We start from the raw sequence: 18,151 nt of genomic DNA, 5'->3' as shown, positions 1-18,151 counted from the left end.
AGCCCCCCTACCAGCATCCCTCAGTCTAAACACACCTGACTTGTAAATATTCTTTATTGCATCGGTAACATAAACGCTCTCAGCGACAGGCCCGTTGGACGATTTTTCCCACACTCTCAGAGTAAGGCCAACCACTCTGTTCTCTAAACAACAGCACTCCAAAGAGGATGGCGAGGTTGACGTCACCTCGTCAGGCTTGGAGGACTTCCAGCGTCTCACCAAGCACACCACTGCCTAGTCAACCCAAAGACGATATAAAGGGTGTCTGGATTTCCTCCAATGTGGCGATCTGTTGTGGTTAAGATGAGCAAAAACTGTAATGTTGCTATATATGTAAATGTAGTTTTTTTTTGTCAGAACAAAAACGATCTCTATTAATTCCTACATTAACATTTACTCACCCTCATGTGAGTAATCCACAGGAACAATTTAGTAGATTTTCTGAGCAGCTCTTTTCCATACAATCAAAGCATATAGTGTCAAGGACAAACACAAGCCACCATACACACAACTACCCAGCAAACATTTGGACGTCCCGTCATGGTTGAAAAACAGTTCCAAAATGAAAGTGGAATGGATGTATCTGAATGCATTTTTAGGAAACCGATTTTTGCCCTCCTACCGCGATTAATGTTTGCTGGGTAGTTTGCTGTATACACATCATATGATTGCTTTGACTGAGAAATGTGTTCCTCAGAATATGTGGTCCTTGCATTTGTGAACAAAATTCACGACGACATATTACTCTTAATATCTCTTTAATCACACTGGTCAATATTAATTAAATTCTGTCAAATCAAAGTGAATCAATATCAACTCAGGACAAAAATAGGCACTGCAAGCAGAGAGACCAAAAAAAGCACCCTTAAAAGTCAGGCTACATTTGTGTTCAGACTAAACATTTGTCAACTGTTCCATTTTATTTCAAAGAATGCTTTGTTCTCCCCTCGGTGCTTATTTTACTGCTCACAGGAGCACTTGCATAGCATTTTCCTCAAACTTCTTGACCTCCCTGTATCACGTCACTTCAAAAACAACACCGCACTCTGAGAAAGTATACATCTATAATTTGTTTCCGATCATTGGACGTTTAATATACAATGGGATCCAGAAAGTCAGAGACCACTAGTGAAAATGCATTTTTCCATTACAAATTTAAGTTAAAATCTGAATCAAAAAATCTACATGAATATGAGAAAACCTTTATATTTGGTTTGTCCTCCTTTTGCCTAAATGGCAGCAGCATTTAAGCTGCATGAACACCACAAGTTAGTTTACAAACTGATTATTATGAGTCTTGAGTTTCAATGGAAGAAAATCAAAGTAAATAAACAACAAAGAACTTAAAATCCCAGGTTTCTGACATGGTTTCAGACCTTTGTATCCAGTGTATGTTCTTGGAAGCGATGTGAGCTCTTCAGATGACTCAGCTGAAGGTGGTATAAATATAAGGCCATTCTAATCTGTTATCTGGACACTGATATCATTGCATATTGTAATTTTAATGATTGATCATTCAGATGAATGTTGCCAAGCATGTATTTGTCTGATTGCACTGTGCACGTGATTTAGAATATATAGTACGGAGTGACTTTGGAGTACTGTGACATCTGTTTGGTCTATTTCAAGTCCTATTAAAGTTCTTCATTCTTACTCGAAGATGGCGCTTGACCTGCTCCCCCAGATGCTTCCACCTCCTTAGAGGCACTGTTTTTCGACTGGAAACTGAGGGAGGCGGAGTTTATGCAGTAGCGTTTCTTTGTTGGTCGAGGTCCGTCATCAAAGAGGTGGCCCAGGTGAGCGCCACACTACAAAGAGAATTTTTTTTTTTTTTAAATCAAGGTGCTTTCATAGCGGTTTATTTTTATTTATTTTTATCTGGTTTTGTACCTGACTGCAGGTTGTTTCCACTCTGTGGATCCCGTAGGAAAAGTCGTCCGTCAATGCTATAGAATCCTTATTGATCAAATCGAAAAAGGATGGCCACCCTGCAAAAGCAAAACATTAAGGGTTAAGTGAATCTTCATGTGATCTACAAGCCTATTAACCTTCCATTCTGGTGTGTTTCGATCTCGTGCTGTACAAGTTTAGTGTTTTTTCCTCTTCCTGGCCTGCCTTGATGTAAAAGCTCATTCCGGGTGAAATCCTATTTACCTGTATTTTGCTACTTCTGCAACCTTAGGATGGGAATAGGGATGGTTCAAAGTTCACTTGCGTCAGAACTAGACTCACAGACGGTCATTACCGGAAGCCAGTGATTATAGTTTATAAAGTTTTAAATATGGATATTTTTCTTACAAAAACACTTTGCTTCACTTCAGAAGGCCTATTAACCCCCTGGAGCCTTATGAATAACTTCTATGATGGATGGATGGATGGATGGGCTTTTTGGGATTTTTTTCAAAATCTATTCACTCCCATTATTAAGCAGAGCCAAGATATTTTTTAATATAACTCAGATTGTGAGTTACACAAGAGATTGTGAGACAGTGTTTGACTGAAAGAAGCAATGCATGTACACTTAGAGTGGGTTGAGGATGAGTAAATTATGGAATAATTTTTGGGTGAACTAATCCTTTAAATGTATAAGTTAGCTGGTACCCTGATATGAAAACATGGGTAATGAGCCACGGTGTTTACCCTCGGCTGACTCAGGTAAACTGTGCCTTTGATCATGACCACTCCTCAAGCCCCAGTTGGCCCTCTTTGGATCAAGGTATTAGCCTGGCTAAAAACCTCTGGCCGTTGGCCCGGAGAAAGCCCCGTTTAGGCCCAATCAAGCCACGGAAGTGTCTGTGAAAATGCTACTGGCCCTGGCACGCACTAGCACGCTTGCATTTAGCCTGACAGTGGAAACACGGCTATTAATTTTGTTCAGGTGTAAAGCAGTAGCTAGTTTGTTGATTATTTTGAAAAGAACAATGAAAAATTTAGGAAAAACTTGGTCTTTCCACTGATTGACGGAAAATATATTTGAATTTTGCTGATGCAAAATTCACCACGATTTTTGGGTGTCTGGTGCATGGTTGGACAACATTTTATAAGATCAGGAAGTAAAACAAACCTCAATGAAAATGTTAAGCGTTATCGGCAGAGTTACGGCTCTCTCACAATCCTGTTTCTTTCATCTGGAAAATTTCTACCCAGTAACAGGGGTGCAAATGGAAAAAATGGCTACTCTGGCTCATGGGTGGTCTTGCTCATGACTCTCTGGGAAGGTGGAACGTCTGGAGGAGAGGAACCTTGGGAGCTTACTACTACACAGCCTCTGCCGGCATATTTGTTTAGGTTTTTGACAAAAACCCCTACAAACTTTAAGGTACTACCTCCTGATTACTGGTAGAGGGAAACACTTTAAGTTAAACACTGCAAAGCAAAATGAATGTGCAGTGGACTGCTGGCTCTGTGGAGTATATCCAATTATTAGTCAAAACATCAGAGATAAAGTGTCCAATTTCTGCAACACCGGAGTTAAATTATGGACTGTTTTTAAGGTTTAAACACTCTGAACATCCAAACATTAATGTACAGTATTTAAAGACTACCTAAATTAATTTGACTACTTAGTCAAAAGTTTGGGGTTTAGTAAGCTTTAAAGAAATGTATACTTTTAATAAGCAAGAACATTGATCAAAAGTACATGTGTACTTTCTATTCATCCAAGAATCCTGAAAAACACTGCATCACAGTTTTCACAAATATATTAAGCAGCACGTTTTTAACATTTATAATACATTTTGATCTTATTTAGGTCATTTTTAAGGTTTATATTTTCTATAAATAATATAAAATTATAAATAATAGGTTAAAAAAAAAAAAAAAATATATATATATATATATATATATATATATATATATATATATATATATATATATATATATATATATATATATATATATATATATATATATATATATAAACCTTAAAAATGACCTAAATAAGACTTTTCACTCTCTGTCTTCACCTTTTTTAAAGACCTTTAAGACGTTAATTTAAGGAGCCACAAATACATGGAAAAAGTAGTTTGAGGGCCACTGTGGAAGATTTGGTTTTATGCATGCCCTTTATTCTAGCATGCAACCCCAATTATTACCAAGCACATCTTGGTAACTATCTAATTTAACCTTTCATAATGAAATCGGGTCAGGTCTGAGGAAGTAGGAGTCTGCTCACTGCTGTGATAATATGGGTGTTAAAAAACAGAAGTCAGTCAAACGTCCACCCGTTCATTGTATACGTTCCCTTCACAACCCCTTGAACACCCCTCAATCTCTCTCTATACGGACCCCCCTCCCTCTCCTCCCTCTTAGGGAGGAGATGCTTGGCCACAACTACAAAGCCACGAAATTCCACTCAGACACAGGAAGCTCTAGAGGGAATATAGGAATCCTATGACTCAGACCAGGAGAATCCCGGCGGATCATCGCAGAGCTGATCTAATGGAGCTTTATCGCCAGGGTGAGCAGCCCAGTGAATGGCGCAGTGTAGTGGTGCTCTAACAAAACAGGAAATTGAGTCTATATGGGTCCAGTCTGTAGCGCTGCCTGCATTCAATGCAGGCCGCTTGGCACCTATCTCCATTTCGAAGACAGAAAAGATTCAACTCGAGCAAAAATCTGATTTTTCAACACGGGGCCCAGATGTTTCTCATTTCGGCCTGTTTTCTGTAGAGAATTTGTGCATACACATATACTTTGTTCGGAGAGCGAATAAAAATAGCATGTGTAATGCTGCAGAAGTATGTGGTTTGGAGCTCAGATCTGTAAGAAATCAACAAACCATTGCCGAGATATATAATGGTATTGTATACACTCAGCGCAAACTCAGCGTTCATTTAGTCTGAGCTGATGAGTCTTTTAAACTCTTAAAATCTTAAACTCATGACAGACCGTTTATGCTATTGCAACAACTAAAGTCATTTAGGCCATGCTAGAAGAAGCACTTCCAGGAAACAACAATAGGATGAAATTCATAAGAACCATAATCTGCATCTAATGCTTATTTGCACAGCTGCATTAAAACCAAAGTGATTATTAAACACTTTATTATAAGCCAGGTAAAACAAACAACAGTTGCATTTTTTAGAGTTAAACTTTTTTTATACACCCCGGGCAATGCAATGTTTTTTGCAAGTTTCAGCCCGAAGCAATTATCATTTCCATGTCCAGCGCCATGTTGTTTAAACAGCAAATGCACTGGTGCCCATCTGTTCGCCCATGGGTGTGCTGGTCTGAAAATGAAGTGTGTTTAGGCACATTGTTGGCAAGCTGGTATATTGAGGCAACTGTAATCGACTGTGCTATTGACCAACAAATATCATTTAAAGGGCGCGTTAGTAATATGTGCCAATATAGGCGGGTGCACAGTGCGTGTACACTGCTTATTACACACACAGGGACGCATAGCAGCACACAAACATTTTTTTAAATGTTAAAAATAAAAGTATTCCACTCTGGAGTAGCATGGAGCCTTTCCGCTCGCAAATTCCCCCAAGTAAATAGTGAATCCGCCATGGTGCGAGCGCAACTGGCTTTTAAAGGGAAAGGGAGATGAGACTCTGATTGGTTTATTGCATGTTACGCCCAAAACACAACCATTACTCATTAAAGGGGTCATATAATGCCATTTTTGTAGCCTAGAAATCTAGACGCACCCTAGCGGCAGCAAATTTAATCTGCCCGCAAGTGTCGTCTAGCAACTCTCAATACCCTTCTGAGCTGTATTCCTCACAATCTGGACGGGCCAATCACATCGTGTATAGAGTCGGCGGGCGGGGCCATAATGACGACGGCCGAGTTGCGTTTGCGTGCTTCTAGTAAACACAGAAACTGGCGAACGGCGGCGGTCTTTCGAATCAGCTTTGACCGCGATTCTGGAAGACTTGAGTTAAGCTTTTCTCTGAGAAAAGAACGGCACTGAAGTCATTCTTAAAAAGGGAAGATGTGTTCGGAGTTTAGCCGACCAGATACGGCGAATGTTTAATCTATCAACAAGCTCCGTTTCACCTTCGTTGCTCTGGTTGGTGTAGCGCTATCCTATCGCGTGCAGAGGGAGTTTGAAAGACAACCGTTTATCCCGCCCCTCAGATTGAGCCCTGTCTATGGTGAGTTTCCAGACCAAACATCTTGATGTGGGTCTGGCTTGTCAGGCTACCATTTTTGGCATATGATTCTTTGGTGTCTAAATGAAAACTTTGTAATATACTTTAATTAAAAATTATCATTAATATTGTAAGAAAACACTAATTTTACCTGGTCAAAAACAGCTCTGTTTTCAGCAAGCCATTTCAGTGCATGTGTCTTTAATGCTAATGAGCTTTGCTCACCCCGTCCCTTTGTTCTGTGGGGCGGTTTGACACAACACATGTGGGAACAATCGTGGCTTTTAACAATCGTGGGAGGGGCGTCCGACCGTGTGACACATACGATCGAACAGCTGGATTTGAGACAGGGGAAAACATAAGGAGATTATAAAAAACAAAAAACACTGGAAGGATTTTGATCATTATAGGATGGTTGTGTAAAAGCACTGCCAACACACATTTCCATACAATCAACTAGTAAAAGTCCATGTACCATTATATGACCCCTTTCAGAAACTAGGGAAACCCCTTTTGGACCATGCATCTGGCGCGCCAACCATTTTTTCTGTCATTAAACTAGCAAAAGTGGATTCGGACATGCCCTGAGTGCACCTGCGCTTTGCGCTTCAGACCATGCACTCAGACTGTTAAAATGGGTCTCCAACTGTTGAAAATGCAACATTCATCATAAAAAGCGATGCAAAAACAACTTTTTGTCATGTTTAGTCAAAAGCTGTCATTGGCCAATAGGTCACATCTTCATTATTATCTTCATTTGACTTTCTCAGCAAATATTATGTTTTAATTCATTATTTATCATAATTTGTCATTTTTGTAATCCATTAACAGCATTAATAAAAACAAACACAAAACCTTTGCATAATTTTCCTAGGAAAACTGAATTAATTCAGTAGTTGTTCTCTAATTCCAATGGATTGTCAATGTTTTATTGCGAACTGGAGAATTCCAAAAGACTATGGATGACAGCAGCTGAATGTTTATAGTCAATATCATTAACCTCATATGGAACAGGTAGTGTTCATTAAAATATTTAAGATATTTTATAAGATCTTTAAGTCATGGTGTTGTTTCCTGTAGGTGCTGTAACTCATATATAAAGGACCATGTGAGGTTTCAAGCTGCAGAGCTTATTAGCCTGCTGACATGATTCACATTCGTCCTTGAAATCAACCTTAAAGGTGGCTGAGAAGGTCAAACTCTTTCTTCGTGAGACAGACAAGAGAAGAATGAGAAGCAATAAACCCCTTTTTTTTATTAATTTTGTTTTGAGAAACAATTAGGCTTAATCTTGTAATATTATGTCCATTACCAAAACATGTAGCTCTTCCGAGAAGGAAATCAAGCACTTTTACAAAAATACACTCATGTGTCTTGTCTTTACTGATTATTTATTTTCATCTTATTGTAGGTGAATGCAGAGCCATACCTGATCCTGAGTCAAACTTCTTATCAGACCTGCAAGGACAATAAAGCGTCAATAACAAAATAGAGCCCTTTTGATTTCTAAATGGCAAAAAAGATGGGTCATTATGGAAACTCACGTGAAAAGAGAAGCACCACAAACGACACAGTGGTAGGTTCCTTCTTCTTTATTATCAGCAAATTTTCCTGTGAAAGCACTAGGGATGACAAAACACAAACTGTGACTTCATACCTGTACATAATCTACAATCAATGCTAAACAACATTCCTTACACCTGCTTGTTTCAAACTGCATTTCAATTGCCCATGCTCGGTTTGTTTATGCAAAAAAACTTGTAAATGGCAATTGACTGAGCATTTCTAATCTAGATAAGTTGAGGAGGATTTGTGGATGGTCAGAGCAGCAGGCCTCAAACTGCACCTTTCAGGATCCTTCCTTGCTTTCCTTTCACAGGCATTTTTCACATTCCTACTGCCAATGGGCCGAAAAATACTTTCCCCACGTGTTTTACCACTGAGGGATAAAGGGAAAGAAGGAAAGTGTCCGTGTTTTCTCTTCTGCACTATATCCTCCTTTTACCTAACATCTATCTCATGGCATTGGGTTGTTCAGAAGAAAAATTTTTATCAGCCAAGCTTAAAGAAATCTGTACAAAGAACATTCAGTCCATTGATGTTTTACTGCCATGATCAACTACAACAAAGTGCTTCAAGTTGAAAAAAAGAGGTACATTCAGACAAATCCAATATTCATTATTTGACATCCACTTGTTTAATATTTTCCACTTTTTAGAATATAAAGTATTTAAACTTGTTGGGTGCAATCAGCCCAAATTAACCCTTTCAAAAACAATCATTTAATTGTTTAATTGTATACTAATTGTAGAATTAAATGTAAAATACATCGACTATGCATTTATTTTGTTTTTAAACTAAGTGTTAAAATGTTTTTTAATCTTTTATTTTAATAACAATTTATGAATAAATCATGCATAATTTATTTTTGTCTACAAATATGAAGTGCTTAAGCATATGTTTTAAAAAAAAAAAATGTTTTTCACACCCGCTGTGATGAAAACGTTTTTAATGTTGTTTATATGTCTCTGTGGCATTTTTAATATGCTTTGAGACAAACTATGAGCAAATGTACCAATCAGCACCATTGCTGAGTATTTTCTCCTTAAACCTGCAGTAAACCAGACAGTGTCTCAAAAACAGCGTTTGAAACCTCCCCCATTTCCTACCCTCACAAACAAGTAACCAATCCCATAAAAGTAAAGGATGGGGCTTTTCAAATCATTGAGCACAAGAACACCTTTAAGAAGGGACTGGAAAAATCAGGTACATGTAGAAATATAGCAGATTAATTATGCATATGATGTATATTACGATCCACTGACTTTCTATGATGTCCAAAGCATTTCTAAGGAAGCTGATTTTTTGAAGGCAGCTGTCTGACTCTGGGATGGCAAGGATGTGAATACTAATTTGCATATGCATTGATCCACGTATGCTAAATAAAGCAAGGGTGTAGAGTTACTTTCAAGCTATTTTAAGGCATGAAGACATGATTTTCACAGGGAAAATACTTAAATGTGTCATTTTGATCATTTCTAATTCTAATCCATTCTGAAAGTGTATTTGAAGGTGTTTTTTAGTTAGGGTTAGTCACCCACCTCTCTGTACCCTTCTCCTGAGTAACATGGTATTGCATGGGGGTCAAGCGCTTCCTCAGCTCCTCCTCGGGGAACGTTTTGGGCCATGTCTTCTTACTTCGGCACGTTCCTACAGGAGAGACAAGTGAGGTGAGACAGCCATAAGTGTTCGTAATCACAAAAGTACAACATCTAAGTAGTGTTAAACCACCAGTATTATTAAAAACAAAACAATTGTCACGCTAATCTAGGTTCCGATGTGACTTCTTTGGTTGCGAGTTATTTGGTTTTGGCCAATAACAAAGGATGTCTATTTTAATTCCTGACTTGACTCTGGAAAAAACACAATGACAGTGACACACACACACACACACACACACACACACACACACACACACACACACACAATCCAAACACTCCGTCAGTGATGTGCTACAGCCAAAGTATTACGCCGAGGCAAATTTGATTTTCCCTGCATAACATTCGCAGTGAGTTATGACATTCTAGATGATTGCTCAAGTTGGATGTTCGTACAGAAGGCAGTGATCTTGAAGTCTACACTTGGCTCCTGGCTTTACAACAATGCTGACCTCTAGAGGTCAACCTGAGGAGTGAATAAACGCCAGCAGAAGGACTTTCAAACTCTAGTCATCTAATTTGCATCAAATTCCGCTTCTGGAGGGCCACGGTCTTGCAGTGTTTAGCTCCAAAACACCTGCCTGGAAGTTTCTAGTACTAAGACCTTGATTAACTGGTTCAGGTGTGTTAAATTAGGGTTGAAGCTAAACTCTGCTGGACAGTGACCCTTGCTTTAATTGATCAAACAGCGATGCAACTTCAATTGAATATAAACCTAAAAACATCAGGCTGGAGAGAAAAAAAATCTGATATCTTGCAGCCCAGAATATCCATTCTGGCAACCGTAAGGTCCTCAGAAGAAGACAAGCGCTGTAGCCATGTTTTTAAAGGGGGCCAGATGTCCATCTGCACGCCATTTATTCACCGGGACACGCAGCAGTTTTAAATTACATACAATTCTACTGCAATTTCCCATTACAGAGTGCTTTCTCCCTCCTTTCCACCTTTTTTCCAGCTAATAACGATTTTTTCACTCGTGTTCCTGTGGGGTCTGTCTTGCTCCTGTATTGTTCGGCCAGTTTTACGGCTTGTGTTCTGGTGAGAGCGGGACTCCCTTCACTTAGACTATGTGGAGAATTCCTCTCGACAAGATTGAAACCATGTGAATGGAGGAAATAATGGGGTCTTTAAAGGTCCCCCTGGTGAATGGGCTCCATTGATGGGCCCTGCTCTGTCCAGCGAGTACAAAGTTACTTCTGACAAACATGGGGAAGAGGGGAGGAGAGCGCAAAGAGGAGGGGGGTCGCCTCCCTGCAGGACTCTCCTGTATTCCTCTCGACTCTGTGAGAGGGGTCTTCTGGATCCTATTAGTGAGACACAGAGAGAGAATTCCTAGTTTTTTGTGTATGGAGGGCTCTGAACACTATTTATACTGTGAGAGAGAAGGAGGGGGAAAGGGTAAAAAAGTGTTTTATTTCTTGGTTTGTCTAGAAAAGCCTCTAAGGAGGCATTTCAAGAAATTCAGGAATTCAGTCGGTGTCACCCCCTGCAAATGATTTAGTTTTGGTGCACCGAGAGGTCACGCTACAAATCAGCACGTTGTTCCAACATCCCTCCGCTATAACCTCAAGTGAAAGTTATTTCCTAATTGGAAGCAAGATTTGTTTTTAGCACAGGCCTTTTGCTTCAAACCAAACATAATCACGTCTTCCCCCAGACATTCTTCACGCTTTTTCTAGCTATCCTCAACTCATTGCTTTCAAACTTTTTGATAGTGCTTGCAAGGCAGCGCTGTATTGATTCCTTAAACATTTTGCTTTGTTTTAAATGCTTAACTCAGGCCTGTTTCAGACAGCACGCATAAGCAAAAGCATAACATAACATAAGTGCAACAGCAGGCACGAGTTGTACTCTCACGCTAATGTTTTTTGCACTGAAATGTGTCTATACACAGATCATTTACATGAGCAGAGGCTCATTTAAAATCCAAATTAATCTAAATAAATATCATATATCTTGTATATAATGCCAGCCTTATTAGGAGTACTACTTCTTTAAGCTTTATACATTTAAATATTGTTTTATTTTATTGTTTTAACCCTCTGGTGTACTTTGCACAGTGGTCAAAAATTACCTAATTGTTTCACTTTCAATGAAATGAATGTATTATATTTTAGTTCGATAATGCTTTTTATTTTAATATTTTGCATTTTAGGGGATTTTATGGTACTAAATTATAATTATGCAGTAGTCATATTTTGAGTATAGGCCTGGAAATTAAACTGTCATGAATCTTGAATGTTTTGTAGAACACTTAAGTTTGTTCTCTTTTTAAAGAAGACTATGTTTATATGAACTATATTTTGCTATATATTTTTTACTTTGAAACTGCAAGAAACTCAAAGCCAAAGGTTCCAAATTTGAGGTTGTTTTCTTAAAAAACTAGCTTTCAGGTAGATTTTCTTTGGGTGAAGTACCAAACTTTTCCACTAGATGAAATTAATTTCCCCATTAATTTTGTGAGGAGTACAAGTGTGACTATTGTTTTCAGGACAATTTTACTTTTTTGAATCATGACCATTATTTATTTGTGTTTACATAGCAAGTGGCAAAAGCTGTACTAAGATCCATAAAGCAATAAAATTCACAAAAAAAAAAGAAAGCACTATTTTTTTGATTAAAAATGACCAAAGAGCCCCAGTGGTTAACTGACATTTAGAGAATATTCAGCATTCAAAATGTACCTGACATTGATGACTTCACCATAACATTTGCATACTGAACCGCAACTGTTCTTCCTTCTGAAAACTAGTCAATCATATAACGTGCATTACTTATCATTCAGAGAAACCTGCAGTTCATTTACATAGACAAAAAAAAAAAACTTTTTCGCTGCCTTGCAAGCATTGTTTTTCTGACAAAGAACTGTCCATTAATAAAAAATAATCTATTGATAAATCTTGATGACCCGAGGAAAAGTTATTTTACAAAATACAATTAGATACAACTAATGTTGCATTTCAAATGTTAGTTTCATTTAGATTCCTAAAATGCATATAAAAACTCAATCATTAGTAGAAACTAAGTTAAATGTTGAAGCATGCAGGCTTAAAAGAAGGTAAAACAGTGAGTTAGGCATTAATCCATGAGCAACTGAAGATCTAAACAGAGAAAAGAGCAAAGCAAAAAGTGACATTTCAGGGCAAGGGGTCATCAAATGTAGAAAAACCAACCCAAGCATCAGGGGGAACCTGACATCTGGTATTTTGAAATGAAAACAAAAGTACTATCTATACACGTCCATGCATTTACGCAGCGAAAAAAACATTCGCCACGCATAAAGCTCACCGTCAGGCTGCATTTAGATAAATCCAGAAGTTGGTTTCTCCACAAGTGACCTTATCATCAACCAAACACGCACCCCTTGCCGAACGCTCTCACACGCGTGTGCGGACATATGAAAGCGTCAAGGAAGCAAAGCACACTGCACACTGCACACACACACACACACAGAGCATCCAGGTGACCTGAGGGGAGCCCGCAGGCCTTGAGTTTTACAGGTTGGCCTTGGCTGACCAGATGCAGTAGATTGAACCCGGACATGGCTGCTGCCGTTGCTGCTGGGAGAACAGAAACAGCGGCGAGACAGGAGCCGCCTGCTAAAACACTCTCCTACCACTCAGGCTAAAAAAATAATAAAGACAAACATAGGCGAGGAGGGAGAGGAAGGAGAAAAAAAAACACAACATAGGTCAACACAGGTGTCAGTTACAGAGATGGACAATTAGAGCGGCCAATCATGGGACGTCTGACACTTCTCATGCAAGGAAAGGTTGATTAACGTCACTGTGTAAAGAGAGAGAGGTGAACAGGAACGATAAAGATGTTTAAAGATAATATTCACAATGGAAACCTTGTAGCAATATATATATATTATATATTATAAATCAAATATTAAAACCAATGAACCTGAAACAGTTTCTTGCTGCACAAATAAATAAATAAATAAATATATATATATATATATATATATATATATATATATATATATATATATATATATATATATATATATATATATATATATATATATATATATATATATATATATATATATATATATATATATATATATATATATATATATATATATATATATATATATATATATATATATACACACATATATACATATATACATACATACATACATACACACACACACACACATATACTGATCAGGCATAACATTGTGACCACTGACAGGTGACATGAATTACACTGATTATTTCTTCATCACAGCACCTGTTAGTGGGTGGGATATATTAGGCATCAAGTTAATTTTTTGTCCTCAAAGTCGATGTGTCAGTAGCAGGAAAAATGGTCAAGTGTAAGGATTTAACCGAGTTTATCAAGGGCCAAATTGTGATGGCTAGAAGAAGATGGTCAAAGCATCTCCAAAACTGCAGCTCTTGTGGTGTGTTCCCGGTCTGCAGTGGTCAGTATCTATCAAAAGTGGTCCAAGGCTGGAAAAGTGGTGAACTGGCGACAGGGTCATGGGCGGCTTTGAAGCATGTGGGAAGTGAAGGCTGGCTCATGTGGTCCGTTTAAACAGACGAGCTACTGAAGCTGAAATTACTCAAGTTAATGCTGGTTCTGATAGAAAGGTGTCAGAATACACAGTGAATCATAGTTTGTAATGTAATTGTAATAATCAATGTTATGCCTGATATATACACATATGTGCTGACAGTCTAATATATTTCAAGCAAAGGAGAAAGATTAATAGGGAAAAAACATGATTATTTGACCAGTTTGAGAAGTAATTAAGATGTCAGAGAACCTCATTAGTGGATCCAACATATATTGTATGTCAATTCTAATGAGCTGGGTTATTGAGGAGAAACAGAACAAAGTGCAGAAGCATTTTGCATAGGAAACAGATATTAAAAGCTGCTGAGACGGAGCTTATCGGCGGTTTCTATGGCTGTAGCACGTCAGTTGTGTCAATGAAAAGAAAACTAAACCTCACAATTCAATTTACACCAATACACGTCTGCAACTTAACTAATATACTTTCAACTGTACTACACAGAACATGCATTTGCTCTAAAACAATGCACGACTGTCTATTTCTCAGTTAATTAAACTTGCCTCATAGACATATCAGAGATTATAGAAGCTAACCACATGGGTCACAGTACCTAGCGCAGTGGGCGGAGTCAGTGTTAGGAGCGGTCCTGCGGATATACGGGTGCGCCTGCATTGGAGCAGGGCCATGGATGCGAACGGGGCCATGGATCGGAGAAGACGGGCAGCCATCCTGGCCTACGGCAAACTCGAGTGGGATGAAACTTTGAGGAAGAGAGTGGGAAGGCTTTTAAGACCTTCTCCAAACTTTGTGTAACTATAAAGATAAAGACCTATGAAAAAGGTAGCTCTAAAACTGTTAGAAGTCAAAGATTGTGTGAAATTACAGCTGAACTACAGGAGCAATAACAGAAAAAGCCACAGAGCACTGCTGAGCGAGAGGGTGAAGCTGCGGTTTATAAGGAATGAGGTCCATCTAGTGGTTGTGCAGGTGTGTGAGGAAAAGGGAGAGAAGTTTTCATTAACTGCAAAAAATATGGGAGAGTATAAAAAAATGACAAATTATCATGGAAATATCAATTTATTATGAAATGTTTTTCTTCTTCCATTTAGCACTTTTTTAGCAAAAACATATTCGATAAAATATTCGGATACATTTTATTTAAAATTAAACTAACTACATTTAAGTGCTGAGAATTAACTGACTATAGGGTTAGGGTTAGTTGCATGTAATTATGTAAAATGTATATTTTTTACTACAGTAACTATATATGATGTGTAACAAGGACACTGTAAAATAAAGTGTTACACACACACACATACATATATACATACATACATACATACATATATATACACACACATATATATATATATATATATATATATATATATATATATATATATATATATATATATATATATATATATATATATATATATATATATATATATATATATATACTGTAAAAAGTTACTAAGAAAAAAAGTTACCTGGTTGCCTTAAAATTTTGAGTTCATTGAAAATAAAATTTTGAGTTAATACAATGAACATTTTTTGAGATTTGACAACCTTTATTAAAAGATTTTATAAGCATATTGGGTAATAATGTATGTAATTTCTGATGACACAGTGAAACATGCCAAATTGTGCTATTTTCATGATTTATCACATTTTTTATGTGGTTCAGATACAAAAATATTTTGAGTTTCTATTTATTAAACTAATTTCCTTCATTGTATCAACTCAAATTTTTAATTTCAATAAACTCAAAATTAAGGCAACCAGGTTACTTACTTTTTTAAGTTAAACCAACAAAAACCACCACAAATTTTTTACAGTGTATATAAATTCATATATACATACATACATACATACATAACAAATGTTTAATTATAATTTGAATATATACCAGGCCCCAAAAAGTATTTGTACAAGTAATGAAATATATATAGAAATAATTTTATATATATCTTTCTATATAGATTTCATTACTTGTACAAATACTTTTTGGGGCCTGGTAAATATTCAAATTATAATTAAACATTTGTTTTTTTACTATGCAGCAAGTGTAAAATAGGACACTGATCAAAATGAATAAGACAGACATGGTTATTCTTTATCAAAAGTCAGAATTGTTGTAGAAAGAACAGTATTCAGACACTTGTTGGTACTCCAGTGACTCTTTACCCAGGCCTGGTCTGTCTGGCAGGAGTGGTTTAACTCATGCACAGATACAGACACAAGAAAGGCCACATTTCAAACATACCCAGCACTCACGGCTGAGAGGACTATAAATAGAACTCAATTGCAGATCTGCAGAATCACACCAGATCGGTGACTGTCTACAGCTTGACATTTTGCATTTCAGAACAATGATCCAGTGCTTGTGCATTTTACTGATGTGTTTATTTTAATATGTTAAGCAGTACTGTTTAATGAACAACTCCAGTTTGTAATACACTTAAGGAAAGCCATATCTAATTTGATTCATTTGTGTAAAGCTGAACTGGAACTTAATGAGAGACTGCGTGACTCGTTATTTTAACACAATTGGACTATAAAATAATCAGACAAAATAGGTGCATTTGAAGCCTCTACGTAACAGAAATACCAAGTGCTCTGAGTATCAATGCCGTTTATAAATACAGCATGCTTGATACTTGGGGTAGAGTCATAACTATATATGGAAGTAAAGCGAAGGATAAGATCTGAAATGTTTTAAAATCAGATTTGTTTAATGAATGCCTGCTATTTAACCAAACTGGTTCTGATAGCCGAATAGAAAATTGTGAAATGATTAGCCTGCCCAAATGAATGCTGGCAAATGAAGCAGCATTAGGAGTATGAATATCTCAAGCATGTGAAACTTTTGGCAACTGATCTATGCGTTTTGTTTGGCAACACCCAAACCAACAAAGGTAAAAAGCTTGCCGATACAGTGAATGGTATTGAATAGGACCTTTACAAACTCACTGCAAAGAGAAAGAAGCACCCCAACCATTATACAACTTAATCTATAGGCTATTATTACAGTCCATCCTGACAGGCTTTTGGACGTGCATTAAATAGATTCCAGTATTTCAGAATGAAATAAACATGACATATCTTTTAAAAGTCTGCACTTACAAAAAATGACCATAGTCCAATTGAAATCGGAGTGTTATGGTAATACCAGGGTATTAACATCACTTTATCATGGTAGTGCCACTTTTTGTAAGGTTGTTGTTAACATAAACAAAACGTTATGTAATAATGCCTCGCTACTATGACATCACGTGTGGGAGGATACATATATTGTATACAAAGTGTAACTGATATGCCTCTCACAGGACACCAAACAACGTTACCCTGTGTCTATATTTACGTAATAGTTTGTCATGTTAAACTATAGGCATAACAAATTAATACGCGTATGGAACGAATGAAAACGCTACATATGCGATATATTTCAACTGCGTCAATTTTGAAATGACAGTAAAGTATAACGGTGTTGTGTTACATGTTCGGCGCGTACTCATAGAAACCCTGTTGCATTAAAGTCACTTAAAAGTGCATAACACAGAATATAGACATATAATAAGTAGTTCCACGTACCAGACAGCAGAAATAGCGTAAAAACCGAGTAGGACAGCAGACTAGAGAGTGAAGGGGGGCCGTTGTGAGAGCAGCGCATTTGTCAAACAGCGACACGACCGTGTACTTCTTAGGTAATGACAAGTGCATTCTGGGAAATTCCTCTCGCTGAGCAGACGAGCTCCAAATATGAGCAATGCGTAATTTACGCGCATACTTAATCAGCGCGAAGCAGTTTTGCGCTTTAGCAACTTAATTACGTCATTGGGCTATGACAAAATATTGTTAATATGATTAAATGCATAATTCCGAATGCTGCTTCCAGATAAAGCTGCCAGTACCTTCAGGTGTGAGATCAGACAGCTACAATTAAACTATGTGGTGAATTTTGAAAAGATCACTCTAGATCAGTGGATTCAGACAACTTTATTAGATGTATTAATTTATCAAAAGACGGGAGATTTTCCCCCGGTTTCACAGACGAGGCTTGAACCTAGTCCCAACCGAAAAATGCTAATTTGAGCTGTTTTAACTGAAAGCAATTTGCACTGGCATATCTTAAATTGTCATTGTTTTGTCTCAAGATGCACACCAGTAAGATTTTACAGGCTTGTTTCTGAATGTTACTTAAATGTCCTAATTGAACTAATGCCCAATCCTTGTATAAACTAAGCCCTGTCTGTGAAACTGGGCCAATATAAACTAATACATATTAAAAAGTAGCA

General features: G+C 37.4%; 1 protein-coding gene across 5 annotated transcripts; it reads right to left on the bottom strand.

Moving 5' to 3' along the window:
• Window positions 1-741: 741 nt before the first annotated feature.
• On the bottom strand, window positions 742-17,583 carry msrb3 (methionine sulfoxide reductase B3). 5 transcript variants are annotated; one of them, XM_067426831.1, is made up of 7 exons: window positions 17,448-17,581; window positions 14,464-14,613; window positions 9,203-9,311; window positions 7,646-7,723; window positions 7,531-7,559; window positions 1,891-1,988; window positions 742-1,808 (listed from the first exon to the last, which is right to left on the bottom strand). In XM_067426831.1, the coding sequence occupies exons 2-7, from the start codon at window positions 14,579-14,581 to the stop codon at window positions 1,635-1,637; spliced, it is 606 nt and encodes a 201-aa protein (XP_067282932.1). In that variant the 5' UTR covers window positions 14,582-14,613; window positions 17,448-17,581; the 3' UTR covers window positions 742-1,634. The 5 variants fall into 5 exon arrangements, with proteins under 5 accessions (XP_067282932.1, XP_067282936.1, XP_067282934.1 ...); XM_067426835.1 differs by lacking the exon at window positions 14,464-14,613 and adding an exon at window positions 12,787-12,943 and having other exon boundaries at window positions 17,448-17,571; XM_067426833.1 differs by having other exon boundaries at window positions 14,464-14,666; window positions 17,448-17,561.
• Between the last annotated feature and the right edge of the window lie 568 nt (window positions 17,584-18,151).

Source organism: Pseudorasbora parva, chromosome 20, assembly GCF_024679245.1.
Source record: "Pseudorasbora parva isolate DD20220531a chromosome 20, ASM2467924v1, whole genome shotgun sequence".
Lineage (NCBI taxonomy): Eukaryota > Metazoa > Chordata > Actinopteri > Cypriniformes > Gobionidae > Pseudorasbora > Pseudorasbora parva.
This window is presented reverse-complemented; position numbering and strand designations above follow the sequence as displayed.